Source organism: Melitaea cinxia, chromosome 22 (assembly GCF_905220565.1).
Source record: "Melitaea cinxia chromosome 22, ilMelCinx1.1, whole genome shotgun sequence".
NCBI lineage: Eukaryota > Metazoa > Arthropoda > Insecta > Lepidoptera > Nymphalidae > Melitaea > Melitaea cinxia.
The window spans coordinates 2,289,888-2,307,820 of NC_059415.1; the positions used below are offsets into that span (position 1 = coordinate 2,289,888).

The 17,933-nt window shown below is 35.0% G+C and overlaps 1 protein-coding gene across 1 annotated transcript; it reads right to left on the bottom strand.

The window, feature by feature from the left end:
• Window positions 1–2,543: 2,543 nt before the first annotated feature.
• On the bottom strand, window positions 2,544–17,396 carry LOC123664385. The gene is made up of 12 exons (XM_045598931.1): window positions 17,367–17,396; window positions 16,674–16,791; window positions 16,228–16,336; window positions 15,648–15,784; window positions 14,968–15,042; window positions 14,504–14,586; window positions 13,194–13,319; window positions 11,432–11,579; window positions 11,153–11,274; window positions 6,994–7,126; window positions 4,067–4,366; window positions 2,544–2,958 (listed from the first exon to the last, which is right to left on the bottom strand). The coding sequence occupies exons 1-12, from the start codon at window positions 17,394–17,396 to the stop codon at window positions 2,741–2,743; spliced, it is 1,599 nt and encodes a 532-aa protein (XP_045454887.1). The 3' UTR covers window positions 2,544–2,740.
• Window positions 17,397–17,933: the final 537 nt, after the last annotated feature.

A 17,933-nucleotide genomic window follows, 5' to 3' on the forward strand; every position in this document is an offset into this window, starting at 1 on the left:
TTTTATAAATAGGCTAGCTGCCCAGACAGACTTCGTTCTGTCAAAAGTTATTAGTAATTTTTTTTTTTTTGTATTAAAACCTTCCGTCGGCCTTAAGTAACATACCAAAAAAAAAATTCCATTCTCGAGTTATGCGCTTATCAACATTCATTTTTATTTATATATAAGATAAGATAGTAAATTTTATAAGTCAATGGTAAGCAGTCCTGTGATAATTTTAAATACAATATTTTGTGAAGTATTATGTACAATATGAAGATGATATATTATATACATACAAAGACTACATTAGTTTGATTTAAATGCTCAATGACAATAAGTAACCAAAAATCTTGTTAAATTTTGATTATAAAACCTTTAATAAAAAAAAATAGATATATTTTTGTTAAGAGTTTTAATAATTTTATCTTTCCAATGACATGTTGTTTTTGGTTATTTGTTGCGAAGTCCCATAAAAGTTAAGTCATTAATGAGGGCATAGATTTATTATTTTTCTTGCCATGTCTGTGATGTAATTAAGTACATTTAAAATCATTTTTATCACACCCATCAAATGTGTTATAAGGGCCTTTTAAAATATGTAATATATTTTATCAGCTGGAGTTAAAATAGGATATTACGACCTGTTTCGCTTTAATTAATAAAATACAACCTGTACATTGCAAACCAGCACTGCGGTCACCAACCCGCCTGCCCAGCGTGGTGACTATGGGCAACACACACGAGTTAACGCCATTTTCGCGTGAACTTTGGAGGCCTATGTCCAGTGATGATGATGATGATGATGAACCTTTACATTCTCAATCGCGAATAGAAATATTCCATTATGATTATTAATATGAATAAAATTATTTATGATTATTAATATAAATAAAATTTCAAAATAACAGTTTTTCGAAGTGCGAAGTTATTTACACGATACTAAAAGACAACGATTATAAAATTTTTCTCTGTCTGTCTTTCCGTTTGTCTGGGCTAATCTCCGAAACGACTGAACCGTTTTTATGGGACTGTCACTGAATGTGACTGTTTCACAAGGCTCCATTTTGGGACCTGCATTTTTTGCTATTTTTGTTAATGATATCGTCGCAATATTCAAACATTCTGAGTGTTTTCTGTTCGCGGACGACCTTTAGATAATTCAAAGTATTAAGGATGAATCAAATTCAGTAGTGTACGATGAACTGTATGTGCCTTTGTGCCAAGTAGTGCCATTTGGTCAGATTCACCAGAACGAAACATTTTGTTCAGAGAAAACATTTTGTAGCTTTTAAAAAGTTGAGTGTAGTTGGTTTGATACATGATTTAGGAGTTATTCTTGATAGTCAACTATCGGGCGGATAACCATCCAAGTGCTGACTTTGAAATACACAGGCCGAAGGTGCGGTCACCAACCCGCCTGCCCAGCGTGGTGACTATGGGCAAAACACATGAGCTTACGTCATTTTTGTCGCGAACTTGGGAAGGTCTCGTGATGACTATGGGCAACACACATGAGTTCACGCTATTTTTGTCGCGAACTTGGGGAGGCCTACGTCCACCTGTGAACTGTGATAGGCTGAAGTGATTGATTATCATACCTACTATTAGCTTCAAATTATTAAACAATTAGCTGTACCGTGCGCGCGTTGCTACGCATCTTTTTTTTTTTTTGGTCGTACCAACATAGAAACTTTTGTGGCCTCATGCACAACACTGCCGAAGATCATGACTTGATCAAATGCATAGTTTACGATTCTATAAAGGACATACAGACAGACATTCTTATATATATATATTTGTGTGTATTTGTGTGTGTGTGTATATAGTATATATAAAGGATAATCAGGAAATAAAATATTAATTTTTTAAAATTGTTTACTTAGTGTACATATATTAAATATATGTACACTATAGGCACATTAATACTGAATATTTAACTGACGAATTTCTAAATAACACTAATATACATATCACTCATCATCATCATCATCATCGCTATCTAAATTTATATCGCGAACGCAAAACAATTAGCAATTGCAATCGTTCAGTCTGGAAATGTTTTAGATATATATACATATACTTTACCCATTGTAGGATTTCATCTCTTGAAAAAGCTATATGTAATAAATTCAACCAAAAAAGAGTGTATCGTAATACCTAAAATATTCAATTAGTTATAATTTTAGGGCGATCAAGTAGATTAACGAACGTAGAGACACCTTGACTATGATAACATTTTAATCTCTACTTTTGAGATAATTTCATCAATTCTGACTAGCCCGTTGGCGCAGTTTGTAGTGACCCTGCTTCCTGGTTCGTGGGTTGGGGGTTCGATTCCCACTGCGAGTCTGGGTGTGATATATATGTATTTATTTATATGTAAGTATTGTTTATATGGGTTTATAGAATTTTTTTACCTACCTATATCAGCTGGCAGTTATCTACACAAGCATTAAGTTGCTTAACGCAGGAACAGACCAGCGTGCGTGTACGTTGTATATATATTTGAATATAATTATTTTAAACCATGTGTTTATGACAGATATTTAATAAAACAAAAAGAGCTTGTATGTGTTTACTATTTCTAAAGCCATGTTTTGCTGTTAAATTTAAATAAATATACATAGATATAGTTATAATGATTTAAACCATAACAAAGCTATGAAGTATTACAATTAACACCCTTTCTATAAAATAAAAATGGAATTAGAATAAATAATTTTAATCAACCAATTCCAAAAGTAATATAACATATTATTTAATAATAATCATTGTACGCATTACGTCGTCCTATAGGTCGTATCGTCGTTTCCTCAACCTTGTGTTTCGAACTATATCTTTCCATGGGGTTAGGTTTGGCTGTCATGATGTCAAACATTCCCATGTCAGGCGGCCTTGTCACGTACTTTTCCTCTTCAAGCTGTTTACCTCCAGCACCAGGATCACTATAATCTAATGGCGGGGGCGTTTCATCCTCTGAAAGTTAAATTAAAGTTTTATAAAATATTTACTCCAAACTATCTAAGAAGCAAAGAAAAATATTAAAATGCATATTTTTCGTGGCCGATATACAGATTATTTGTAATAAATGTATTAATGTAAGACATATATCTAACACAAAGGCTGGGGGTGAAAATATAACCTACAATTCCAGGAGCAGAAAACGAATTAACTGCGAACTGCACCAAACAAAATCAAGGAAAAGTTTTGTAATTTAATCCAAATTTCTATTGCACTAGAGGTCGGCCAATAGATTTAGTGTAAAATATTCAATTTAATTTTATTGATTAGTAGCTGACCCCGCAAACGTTGCTTTGCCACATATGTTATTAACCCGCTCAATCCCCCCCCCCCCCCCCTTATAACTTAGAAATATATTATAACTTACTGAAAAATAGATGTTGGCCGATTCTCAGACCTACCCGATATGCCCACAAAATTTTATTAAAATCGGTCGAGCCGTTTCGGAGGAGTTCAATGTTTAACACCATGACACGAGAATTTTATATATTAGATTTAATATTTATAGGATGCAGCAGGAAATATTCTGCTCAAAATCTGGATGAGCCCGACTGGGGAAGCTTCTCAACTTTACAGAAGAAATAAAAAAGGGTAGATAAGTAGTAATGTAGAAAGCTCCTGGGTTAAACTGAGGTAGGGCACAGCAGGGATTTTCTGCTCAAAATATGGAGCAGCCCCACTGGGGTAGTACCTCGACCTTACAGAAGAGCACAGCTAAATAATACTGCTTTCAAGCAGTATATAGTGTTGGTGAGTAAGGTGACCAGAGCTCCTGGGGGGATTGGGGATTGGGTCGGCAACGCGCTTGCGATGCTTCTGGTGTTGCAGGCGTCTATAAGCTACGGTAATCGTTTACCATCAGGTGAGCCGTACGCTTGTTTGCCGACCTAGTGACATAAAAAAAAATCGGAGGGGGGAGGGTCGGCAATGCGCTTGTGATGCTCTTTATATTGTAGGCGTCTATAAGCTACGGTAAGTACGGTAAAACAGCTTACCATCATGTAGACCACACACTAGTTTGCCGACCTAGTCGTATATATAAGAAAAAAATAAATCCACTTACCTCCTCGACGCGGCCGTGTAGTTGTAGTCTTGGATAGGTCAGGTGGTAACGATGATGACCAAACGTCATAATCCGGTACCCACATGTAACTATCTATCGGTTCGAAACCAAACTGTGTATCGGCTTGCGTTCCCCTGTACTCCACCGGTTGCATGGTAAAGTCCTCGTAGTAGGTCCCCTCCTCCCACTTCCACTCTTGAATGTCGATCAGCGTCATATTCTTCTTCCAGCCCCAGGCGAACATTTCGAACCGACACGTGTCCGAGAACATCAGATATACGGATATTTCGAAAACGGATCCTGGAATTTTCCAAACATTCACGTGTCGCAACTAGCAGTGCTATTTTATAACGTACAGTATTTGTCAACAGATATACACACGAAACAACTTAAATATGAAAAAAGAATTTCAAATACACTTACACAACTTCAATACACTTCGTCCTCGCTCCAGAGCAATAAAGACACAGAAACAAATTCAGCGCATTATTGTTTTAGTAGTTTGACTAGCACATTAGCGCAGAATCACTGCTTTCTAGTGCGGGGGTTGTGGGTTCGATTCCCGCTGGAGTCTGAGTATAATATTTGTATATGATTACATATGTGCTATTTCTAAATATCAAAACAATGTTTAGCTTGTCGGCTTAGACATTTATTTATTTACTAGCTGTGCCCGCGGCTTCGCCCGCGTTGAAATCAGTGTGACACAAAGTTTTTCCGGCAAACTTCCAGTGAAACTCTCATCATAATCGGCTTAGCCGTTCCATAAGCCTTCCTCTTGAAGCCCTCTCTCCATTGATGAAACCGCATGAAAATCCGTTCCGTAGATTTTGAGGGAATCGATCACATACACTTTTGGGGACTTTGTTTTATAATACACTAACTGTTGCCCACGACTACTAAAAAGTATTCTAGTAACGTAAAGGTTGGATATTGTAAAAAATATATTTTTTTGTACTACTTATAAGTGATCAATATAAATGTTTCTTGAACACATAGGGTTGCAACGCGGTTATTTTGCTTTAAACCGACCCTGCTGTATAAGTTTCATACAAACTATCAACCCCAATTAAACCCCCTTAGCGGTGGAATATCGCAAAATCCGTTCTTAGCGGACGTCTATTAATTATAATCTACCTCCCTGTCAAATTTCATCTTTGTCCATCCTGGATGAATGGACCATCCAGCAGTTTTTGAGTTCTCGTGATGAGTGAGTCAGTAATCTTTCTCTTTTATATATATATAGATTACAATGCATTATTTGAACACCTTCTCACCATGTATAGAGCATACATTTTAAATTTCAAGTCTCTTACTTCAAAAACATAGGACTTTTATATAAACTTCCAAGCCCCGTTTTACCCTTTTAAGGGTCGAGTTTCGTAAAATTAGTTCTTAGCAGATGTCTACGCCTTATAAGAAACCTACCTGACAAATTTTAAGTTTATAACTGTTATAGTTCCCGAGATTTCGTGATGAGGGAGTCAACCTATATCCCCCGTTTTAACCCCAAAAGGGAGTTGCTGTCTAAAGATACATTATTTGGACACCTTCTCACCATCTAAAGAGCTTACATTTTAAATTTCAAGTCTCTTACTTCAAAAACATAGGACTTTCATACAAACTTTCAACCCCCGTTTTACGCCCTTAGGGGTCGATTTTCATAAAATCCGTTCTTAGCGGATGCCTACGTCCTATAAGGAGCCTACTTGCCAAATTTCAAGTTTGTAGGTGTTATAGTTCCGGAGATTTCGTGATGAGGGAGTCAACTTATCATCCCCCGTTTTAACCCCAAAAGGGAGTTGCTGTTTAAAGATACATTATTTGGACACCTTCTCACTATCTAAAGAGCGTATATTTTAAATTTCAAGTCTCTTACTTCAAAAACATAGGACTTTCATACAAACTTTCAACCCCCGTTTTACCCCCTTAGGGGTCGATTTTCGTAAAATCCGTTCTTAGCGGATGCCTACGTCCTATAAGGAGCCTACTTGCCAAATTTCAAGTTTGTAGGTGTTATAGTTTCGGAGATTTCGTGATGAGTGAGTGACCTTTTGCTTTTATATATATTATAGATTATAGATTACAGATACGATTACATTTAAGATTTTACAATTTGCCTTAAATAATAATAATAATAAATACTCTATTGTACACCAAAAAAGAAACATAACAAAAAAAAGTGATACTGCATACAAAGAAAGATGTATAAAAGCGGTCTTATCGCTAAGAGTGATTTCTTTCAGACAACCTTTGTGTTTAGCCGTAGGACAGGGCGTAGAAAAAGAGAAGCGGCGGGGAAGTGTACAAAGATTTTAGAAGAGTTGATAGAGAATGATACAAATTAAATCAACATACCTATATAAAAATCTAATATATAAAATTCTCGTGTCACAGTTTTCGTTGCCATACTCCTCCGAAACGGCTTGACCGATTTTGATGAAATTTTTTGTGCTTATCCGGTATCTATGAGAATCGGCCAACATCTATTTTTCATCCCCCTAAATGTTAGGGGTAGTCCACCCCAAAATTTTATTTTTTTATTTTTTAGACAAAATTTTTAATTTCTTTTTTTTTATGATACAACATTAAAAAATACATACAACCCTAAATTTTCAACTCTCTACCATCAACCCCTATTTTTAATAGCGTTTAGCGGCAAGACAACGATTGCCGGGTCAGCTAGTACACTATAATTTCATACAAATACAAAACTGTTCATTGTGTCATTTTTACAACGATTATTTGATGATCGCAGTAAAAATGACACAATGAACAGTTTTGATAAAGGTAATTTAAATTATGTCGACAGTTCGACACATAGAGCAACACGTTTGACACTACAAGCATAGAACTTTTAAAAACACGCACACATAGTGCGTTCATGGCGAGTTGATCTGTCTATACAAAATATCTACTAAAAATACCTTTATAGGAATAACAAGGCACTCCTTTAGGATTCCTTGGGCAGAAATGCTTGATCCGCATCTCGGAGACAGCGGACGCGTTTATAAGTTCCAGTGTTAGACAGGAGAACTCAACGCTGTCGTATATTGACATCTGAAAACAACATTAATAAATATAAAAAATAAAAATAGGTAAAAAACTTTTTAAGTTAAACGGTTTTATGTTAAACATACATTGCAATGTTTAAGATAAATGTACTAAAAACCAAAAAATAATAAAATAGATACAGTCGTGGGAATTATAAACATATGCATAGACTAGACTAAAATAAAACCGTGGGGCACGTCAATTGTCTACAAATTATCGACTTAATGTGCGATAGAAGAATCGTTTAATTCGTCGTTAAAATAGGCAGTTGGCCCGCAGACGGTGAGAAAATTACTTACTATTTTCTTGCTCATGGAAATTCCAATAGTTATACACTCCATGTAAATAAAAGAGATGTTTCAACTAGTTTATCGTTGGACATTCACACTGCTGGCTGGCGAGGAATCGTTTCACTGCTCGTAGTTTGTCTTTAATCGACAAAACATATGATAAAAGTACTACTCGCTCACCACTATGAAACCCTAAAACTCGCTTATAATCGAGCTTGCTAGCTTGTTTCCACATTCTAGCCCTACTTATCACACGTCCATCGTTGTCGGTTGAACAACTGCCTAATTATAGTGTAACATTACAAAACAAACATTTTAATCAACGATTGTAGATAATTGACGTGCCCCACGGTTTTATTTTAGTCTAGTCTATGCATATGTTTATAATTCCCACGACTGTATCTATTTTATTATTTTTTGGTTTTTAGTACATTTATCTTAAACATTGCAATGTATGTTTAACATAAAACCGTTTAACTTAAAAAGTTTTTTACCTATTTTTATTTTCTAGTTTTTAGTTTTTATTTCGCATTCTGTTTAATTCATTTAGTGCTTTATTATTGCAAGGCCCATCTTAAATATTGAGGTTGTATAGTGCACTGTATTCTTCTTGTCAAGCCCTTTTATTTGATACCCATATTGGTGGGATTGATAAAAAATTGTTATCAGACATTTGGTAGCGGCGGCCAGCTTAGATTTCAATTTTGCATAGTAAATTGTATTCTACTTGTTGAGACCTTTCATTTGATACAAATGTTGATGGGATTGATAAAACCTAAGTTATCCGCCATTTTGTAGAGGCCGCCATCTTGGATTTTAATTTTATATAGTACATTGATTATACTGGTTGAGCACTTTCATTTGATACCCATATTGATGGGATCGATAAAACCTACCTTATCCGCCATTTTGTAGTGGCCGCCATCTTGTATTTCAATTTTTTATAGTATATTGTATTCTGCTTGTTGAGCCCTTTCATTTGATACCCATATTGATGGAATCGATAAAATCTACGTTATCCGCCATTTTGTAGCGGCCGCCATCTTGGATTTCAATTTTTTATAGTATATTGTATTCTGCTTGTTGAGCCCTTTCATTTGATACCCATATTGATGGGATTAATAAAACATAAATTATCCGCCATTTTGTAGCGGCGGCCATCTTGAATTTATAATGATAATGAATAAACATAATTGTATTGTCACCAAAATCCAAAGTGTATACAAAATTTCAGATTAATCGGTTGACAGGAAGAGGGTGAAATTTGAATTACTAAATTTGACCCAAGAATAAATAAAGAAAAAATAAAAAAACAAACGGGGTGAGCTAAATAAAACCGTTTAAAAAACAGAACATCATAAATAAACGCTTAACATCAAATGCTAAAAAAGCGAGTGAGCCTTAGACCACACGACTGAAGTTAAACTTCTTTAGCAATAGGCCTGCACTATGTCCTAGATATACGAAACGTAACTGGCTATGAGAGAAAGATAGAAAGAAAATGTGTGCTCGCACTTCTCTCTCTCTTGCTCCGTTCGCCTCGCCCGATCGTATCTTTCGTAACGCTCTCGTCACGCATTTGCCAGCTTACTCCCCAATTAAAACGTGCGTAAAGTTTTACTTCAATAAAAATATAGTACATCGGAGATATACAGAAATTTCAGACCACGTCGAACATAATAAGTATCTCTAAACAATCGTGATCATTAGGAAGCATAACCTCTACGATAATGCTCAGATATTGGGACCACAGCGCATCGTAAAATAGACGTCATGAAGACACAAAGAAGATACAATGGTCGTGCACTTTTCTATCACCAAAAAACCATTAACGCGGAAGTGACTATAGGAAACTGGACAGTAGAACGTAGGTTTTTAATTCTGCATAACTGATGTCAATGTATGGTGTGGCGATTATGAAATTCGACAAATATTGAGACCTGTCTAATCAAACCACTATTTTATTAAATTTAGAACCGTAGCACCTGGTCTTAAACAGAACATTGCTAGCAGTAGCTAGCACACTAACAGTAGGTAAAACGATTTCACTATGGATAAAATCTCATAAAACATGGACAAATGCAGACCAAATTCTCCTTTAACTCATACCTTACTCTATATAAGAATTTGGTCAGCATAGGGTTGTACTAAATGTGTATTTGCCTTAAAATACTATTTCGAACATCTTTAAGGATCATCAAATAAAAATAGGTAAAAAAACTTTTTAAGTTAAACGGTTTTATGTTAAACATACATTGCAATGTTTAAGATAAATGTACTAAAAACCAAAAAATAATAAAATAGATACAGTCGTGGGAATTATAAACATATGCATAGACTAGACTAAAATAAAACCGTGGGGCACGTCAATTGTCTACAATCGTTGATTAAAATGTTTGTTTTGTAATGTTACACTATAATTAGGCAGTTGTTCAACCGACAACGATGGACGTGTGATAAGTAGGGCTAGAACGTGGAAACAAGCTAGCAAGCTCGATTATAAGCGAGTTTTAGGGTTTCATAGTGGTGAGCGAGTAGTACTTTTATCATATGTTTTGTCGATTAAAGACAAACTACGAGCAGTGAAACGATTCCTCGCCAGCCAGCAGTGTGAATGTCCAACGATAAACTAGTTGAAACATCTCTTTTATTTACATGGAGTGTATAACTATTGGAAATTCCATGAGCAAGAAAATAGTAAGTAATTTCCTCACCGTCTGCGGGCCAACTGCCTATTTTAACGACGAATTAAACGATTCTTCTATCGCACATTAAGTCGATAATTTGTAGACAATTGACGTGCCCCACGGTTTTATTTTAGTCTAGTCTATGCATATGTTTATAATTCCCACGACTGTATCTATTTTATTATTTTTTGGTTTTTAGTACATTTATCTTAAACATTGCAATGTATGTTTAACATAAAACCGTTTAACTTAAAAAGTTTTTTTACCTATTTTTATTTTCTAGTTTTTAGTTTTTATTTCGCATCCTGTTTAATTCATTTAGTGCTTCATTATTGCAAGGCCCATCTTAAATATTGAGGTTGTATAGTGCACTGTATTCTTCTTGTCAAGCCCTTTTATTTGATACCCATATTGGTGGGATTGATAAAAAATTGTTATCAGACATTTGGTAGCGGCGGCCAGCTTAGATTTCAATTTTGCATAGTAAATTGTATTCTACTTGTTGAGACCTTTCATTTGATACCCATGTTGATGGGATTGATAAAACCTAAGTTATCCGCCATTTTGTAGAGGCCGCCATCTTGGATTTTAATTTTATATAGTACATTGATTATACTGGTTGAGCACTTTCATTTGTTACCCATATTGATGGGATTGATAAAACCTACGTTATCCGCCATTTTGTAGCGGCCGCCATCTTGGATTTCAATTTTTTATAGTATATTGTATTCTGCTTGTTGAGCCCTTTCATTTGATACCCATATTGATGGGATTAATAAAACATAAATTATCCGCTATTTTGTAGCGGCGGCCATCTTGAATTTATAATGATAATGAATAAATATAATTGTATTGTCACCAAAATCCAAAGTGTATACAAAATTTCAGATTAATCGGTTGACAGGAAGAGGGTGAAATTTGAATTACTAAATTTGACCCAAGAATAAATAATAATAAAAAATAAAACAAACGGGGTGAGCTAAATAAAACCGTTTAAAAAGGAGAAGGTCGTCGTTAATTAGTATGACTAAGTACTATAAACATTAACCACTTACATTATACGTCAAAAACTGGTACTGATTGTTATCTGTCCGTAAAACTATCATTTCTCGGTAAATTAAGTTAATTTTTTCTTCTTCGTCACAATTACCAAATCTTTGGTAGGCGTGACTGCCCGCTGAAATAAGTAGAATATATCTTAATTAGTTTTGGGCTTTAGTGCTTTGCATTTTTATGCATATATATAAGTACAATGTACAATTAAAAATAAAATTAATAAGACAACCAAAGCTTCGGGCTACAAAAACAACAAAAAATTATTCTAAATAACCTACCCCGTACGATATATTTCTGCTTCGATATCTTAGATATGCTGATTCGTCTAAACTTATCGAGGCTGTTTTCTACCCAAGGATAGTAACTCATCATATCTAAATAACGGGACGGCGCTCCACAGCCCGGGCCTCGAACTCCCATACCTAGCTAAAAAAACCGTCCAATTAAGCGTTTCTTTTTTTTTCTCTTGTAGCTATTATTAACACAGTTCAAAGGTTTTAAATTAAAATACAAAGTCAGGTTGTCTTCAACAGAGACGTGGTACACCACCAGTGTGTGTAGTACCTAGTACCATTCGTCTTCCTATTCCAGGGACACTACACACCGTGCGGCGAGCGGTGAGCGCCAGCCCGCGACCCACCACCGGTGTGTGTAGTACCCAGTACCTCAAAATCAAAATCAAAATCAAAAATAGCTTTATTCAAATAGGCGCCAAGAGCACTTTCGAATCGTCATTTTACAAATTAAAACCACAGGAACACAACAGTGCTTGAAAACAGTATATTTAGCTGTGATCTTCTGTACGACTAAGGTACTTTTTCAGTCGGGCTGCTCCAGATTTTGAGCAGGATATCAAAATCAAAATCAAAAACAGCTTTATTCAAATTACACTTTCGAATCGTCATTTTACAAATTAAAACTTTAAAAACAAATTATTATTTTTGTAAAAGTGAAGCTACCGCCGATTCGGAATGTAGATTCTGCAGAGAAGAATCGGCAAGAAACTCCGCAGTTACTCTTTTGAAAATAATATATAAACTGTGTTTTAGTACAAAATTAGAAACATGTTGCATGAAATACAGCGTCACTAAGTCCACACATCTTTATCAACTATGTAATCCTGCACCGAGTAATAAGCTTTATCTATTTTTAATAAACCTTTAAATTTATGTTGAGACAATTCCAAAATCGTTTGTGGTATTTTATTATACATGCGAATACCATGACCCAGAAAGGAAACGTTTACTTTGCGCAGTCGAAAACTTGGAGTTACAATTTTGTTATTCCGTCTCGTGTTTACAATGCGATTATTACTATTTATTTCAAAACAATGAATATTTTGGTGGATATACATAATATTGTTATAAAAATACTGCGACGCGATCGTTAATATGTCCACCTTTTGGAAAACATCCCGTAGGGAGACTCGAGCTCCAAGATCGTAAATGCCGCGAATAGCCCTTTTTTGCAAGATAAATATAGTCTCAATATCTGCAGCATTACCCCACAGTAACAGGCCGTAAGACATAACACTATGGAATTAGCTAAAATATATCAAGCGTGCAGTTGCAACGTCGGTCAGTTGTCGTACTTTTCTAACTGCGAATGCCGCGGAGCTGAGTCTACCATTCAAGGATGACAAATGGGAATTCCACTGAAGTTTTGAGTCCAAATGTATCCCTAAGAAAACTGTAGTATCATTGACAATAAGCCTCTCGTTATTTATTATAAAATTATAATTTGGATGCTAACATTAGGTAACGAAAACACAACGCACTTGGTTTTTTTGGCGTTCAAAACCAAGTTGTTTATTTTAAACCAATTTTGAATTCGCGACAAAGAAGCGTTCACGTCATCATAATTTACTTTTTTCCTATCAACTTTAAATATTAGAGAAGTGTCATCTGCAAATAGCACTATATCACAAATATATTGAACATAAAATGGCAGATCATTTATATATATTAAAAAAAAAATTGACCCAGAATCGATCCCTGTGGAACGCCCATTTTTAGCACAGATCCAGAAGACTTAACCTACCAGCTGCCACCGCCCCCACACGTCGCGCGTCACGAGCGCCGCGCCCGCGTCCCACACGCACACGTTGTCCTGCTCCAGGGACACGGCGCATGCTACGTGTGGAGGACGCATCTTCTTTGCATATAGCTATGAAGAATAATAATTATTTATAGGTACTTATTTGAACTAAGAGATAACACAGTTCCACTACCACCTTGAAACCTAAAAAGCCCACCGATGGCAGGACAACCATCCAGCTGCTGGCTTTGAAATACACAGGCCGAAGACGGGGAGCAGCGTCTTCGGTGCGACAAAGCCAGCCCTGCGGTCCCCAACCCGCCTGCCCAGCTTGGTGACTATGCGAAAAACACATGAGTTCACGCCATTTTCGGCGCTAACTTGTGGAGGCCTATGTCCAGCAGTGGCACTATATTAGGCTGAAATTAGGATGATGATGACTTATTTAAACTTAAATATTCAATATTCAAAGCAAAATATGGAGTTTACTCAATATCCTAAAAAGGAATTATGCCTAAAAATTGACTTCGATTTTAAATGCTCATATGAGTCTGATTCGAAGTTTAATTATCATTAAACCAAGAAAAATATTGCCCATTCTCCAGAGCAATTTGTAGGAAATTTGGTCTAATCTTTTCGGCCTACCGTACGTACCTCAAAACTTGAAGTTTTTAACGAATGACCCCTAGCAATTATGACCAAAGCCTGGACGTAAAGCCTGATTGCCTTTAAAGGATTTTAAGGGATTTGCCCTTTGAATTGATCCAACTGTAAATCAAAGTTATTGACATAGCGCAAACGATTATCAAATGGAAAGCATATGGAAATTAAGAGCTGAAGATTGACCTTCTTGTAGTGGATGACTTGCCATTTACGATTTCAAATAAGCTGAACTCTCGAGGTCCGAAAATTTCATATCAATTATATACCTAGTTGAAATACTACGCTACTAAAACACGCGTGATGGTAAACGGTTACCGTAACCCATAGACATTTTAAACAATAGAAGCATCGTAAACGCGGTGCCGACCTTACCCCTACCCTCCCCAGGAGCTCTGGATACCTGACTCACCACAGAAACTCAACATTACTTGAGAGCAGTGTTATTTAGCTGTGAGCTTCTGTAAGGTTGAGGTACTTCCCCAGACGGGCTGCTCCTGATTTTAAAGAGGTTATATCCTACTATACCCTACCTCAGTAACCGTGTTAGTCGTGTTTGATTTGACTCTTCGTTTTCTTGTTTCTTTTCTGCAAAAACTATCAAATCCTTAAAAAATAGACAAATTTTAACGAAACATCAAATACCTACGTACATTAGCACGAAGATAGAACTCCTTGCACAAACTTGACATCACGTGGGTTACGGGAAGTACTTGCTTTTGAAGATCATTATAATCTAAAAGTACATAAATTCGAATTGGTAAAAATAATCGACCATAAAAAAGATAATGTATTAATTGCTTATTCATTTAATTTATAGACTGTTACTTGTGTTACTATCTTCTGTAGATTTATGCATTTAATTTATTGATTGTTACTGTCTTCTGTAATTTTTTTTTTAATTTGAATTTGCTCTTTTTCCTATTTTTAACACCTAGGTATACACGTCCACTCTTATACGTCCTATTAATAGGTTGACTGGTAGAAAATGCTTTATGTATTGTGCCCGACTTTTATACAATTCAATAATAATGTAGGTACAGTGCAATAAAGTTAATAAATAAATAAACACAAAAAAAAAATTTGCAATTAAAATATAGCAACATCTTACCATCGCCTTCTTTGAATTTTACAACGTACAAATCGGGACTCCGTAATCTATCTGGAGGTGGACACAATGGTCTCAAATTTTCTGTAAAAATAACTTTATAATGACCATAGTTTCTTAAATCATTACTTATTTCAAATCTATTACTGATTGAAAATAATAATTTTCGACGTGTTACTAGGAAGGTGCATAAATGCATGCCTTCAGCCAGTATCAATCCACTGCTGGGCACAGGCCTCTTTCTACACGTAGAAGAATTGGAGCTTAATTCACCACGCTGCTCCACTGAGTAACGATCGATATCAGGTATTTACGATAACAACTGGGACCGACGGCTTAACGTGCTCTCCGAGGTACGGTGGGGTGACCCACAAGGACATACATCCAAACCGGAAAGGAATATTTTTGCAAATACAAATATCCATCCCGAGCGGGATTCAAACCCGCAAACCGACGGTGTTTTGGGTGACTACTCGCACCACAACACCAAAGCGGTCGTTACCTACTGGTGAGTCTTTATTGAAGATTACAGGAATGTTAATTTATGATGCCTACATTTTCTTTACCACCATTAAACTCTACACAATCCTCAAACCTAAAATTATTAGTTGAAATAAAACAGACTCTGAGGACATCATTTACTTCCTGCTACGAAACAGGCCTTATGCGACTTCAGTCTTACAACTTACCGTTACGAACTGGCGTTCGGAGTTGTACTAAGGCGATGGTATTGTAAGTCTCTTCATACTCAGGATGTAACACATAGTTGCGAACTCGACGTCCGCTTCGATTCCAACCTTCACCGAGAAGAACCATTGCGTTCGCTCTGAAATGTTAGAAACATTTAATTAAAACTTTTTCCTATATGCGTAAAATATTGCTTTTTGAACGATTCATTAGTTCATTCGATCATTATTTTTTGTAATTTGTTAAATCTTTATTAATATTAAACAAAACTCGAGAGTGTCGAGAACTCGAAGTTATGCAGATAAGCTACGGTAATCAGGAGAGTTGATACGCTTATTTGCTGACATTGATATATCTATATAAATGAATGTTTGTCTGTATGTCCTTTATAGAATCGTAAACTATGTATTTGACCATGTCATAACTTCAGCAATGTGTTTTACCTACAAAGGTGTCTAAGTGGTACGAGCAAAAAAAAGGCGTAGCAACGCGTGCAAGGTACAGCTAGTAGGCTATAAAATATTACTTTACGACTAATATGGGTGGAGCTCTAACCTTTTGCCACTACTTGTAAATTATTACCTAAAATCATTTTTAGGCATCGGACCGATATCCGCAGCTGGTGCAATCACAAACTCAGCTTGTATTAACGCTACAGTTGTAACAGCGCGCGCTTCAGTAGTGTCGCCATCTATGATGTTATTAAAAAGTCATCAAAAAAATCTGGAACAGTCTGACTGGGGTATTACCTCAAGGTTGTAGGAGATTACAGCGTAATATCTACCCTCAAGTAGTGTTGCGTTTCTTTGGTGAGTATGGTAGCCAAATTTTTTGGGAATGGCAACGCCTTGGTGCTGTAGCCGACAATAGACTACGGTAACTGTTTACTATCAGGCAAACTGAACTGACACAATAGTCACCCTAGTGGTATAAAAAAATAAATGTTGTGTACAGTGTGTTTCATTTCATATTCTTGTCTATGCATTTGTACACATGTATACGTATATATGAGTATGTATAATACATACAAAACGTATAGTACAGTATTCCCAACCAGGGATACTGTGAGATTTCAACGTCGCCTTCACTGACATCAAGTTCATGATCAATTCCACAGTCTATTACATCTAGTTCTACGAGGTGTACCTGTAACACTAAATTTATAGCATGTTATTCGCAGAATAAAATATATTATAACACATATTTTTGTAAAAATCAGTATTTATTTATTTTATATTTGGCAACATTATCAGTACTTCTATTTCTATCAAATTTTAAATGATGCTTTTTATCTCTGTTAAGAATTCTTTATACTGGAAACTTTATTGGTTTATGTATTTTAGCTATGTGTTATAAAAAATATATATTTTAAAAACGTTAAATATTAATTATGTCGATATGACATCAATCATCATTTTTCTAGACATTTATAAATTATGATCACGTTTTAAAAGTAAAATAAAGTTACCGCCAAAGAAATTATTGTTTTATTTAACACTTATTATATTTATTATTTATATTAAATTTGCTAAAGATTGAGTCAATAAAAAAAAACAGATAAATCGTTGAAAATAATTATATCAAAAATAAAATCACCTACCTTTGCATAAAGTAACAAATAAAACTAATTTTAAATTCCCTACACTCATTCTAATTATACTTTTTTACATCTTAATACAATTAGTGTTATTCTTACTAATGTACTTCTTAAAATGAGATACATTTCCATCAGAATATTTCTCAGCGACCATTATTGATGATTCACATACATCAAAATTTATTTATGAAATTTAAGAAGTATTTATAAAAACAACGCTTGTATGATGGATGAAAAATTAAACAAAGAATAGTTTAAATTTGTTTGAAGTCTTTTAATGAATGTTTGATTGTTTGTTTGCTACATTTAATGATATACAATAAAATGTGTTTGGGTAAAAATAAAAGTTATAAATTAAATCATAATAATTGTATTTGATCCACAAGTACTGCTAATAACAATTTCCTTAATTCATATGTTTTAATGGTTTTAAAAAGAAACAGTTGAAAAGAAATCTTTATATTAATCTAGTTTCTGATAATTTTATAAAATTTAAAGGGAATTTTAATCATAAATATCCTGATTGCAAATTCAAAATTCAATCTTACAGACTCCACATAAATTTTTTCCTTAATAAATAATTTAAAAAAAATTACAAAACACTATTTTTCAAATGTGTGTAATAGTTTATTTGCGTGTCAAATAGTTTCGGCAAAGATGGGTACATAAATAAAAAATATCAAAATGTTAT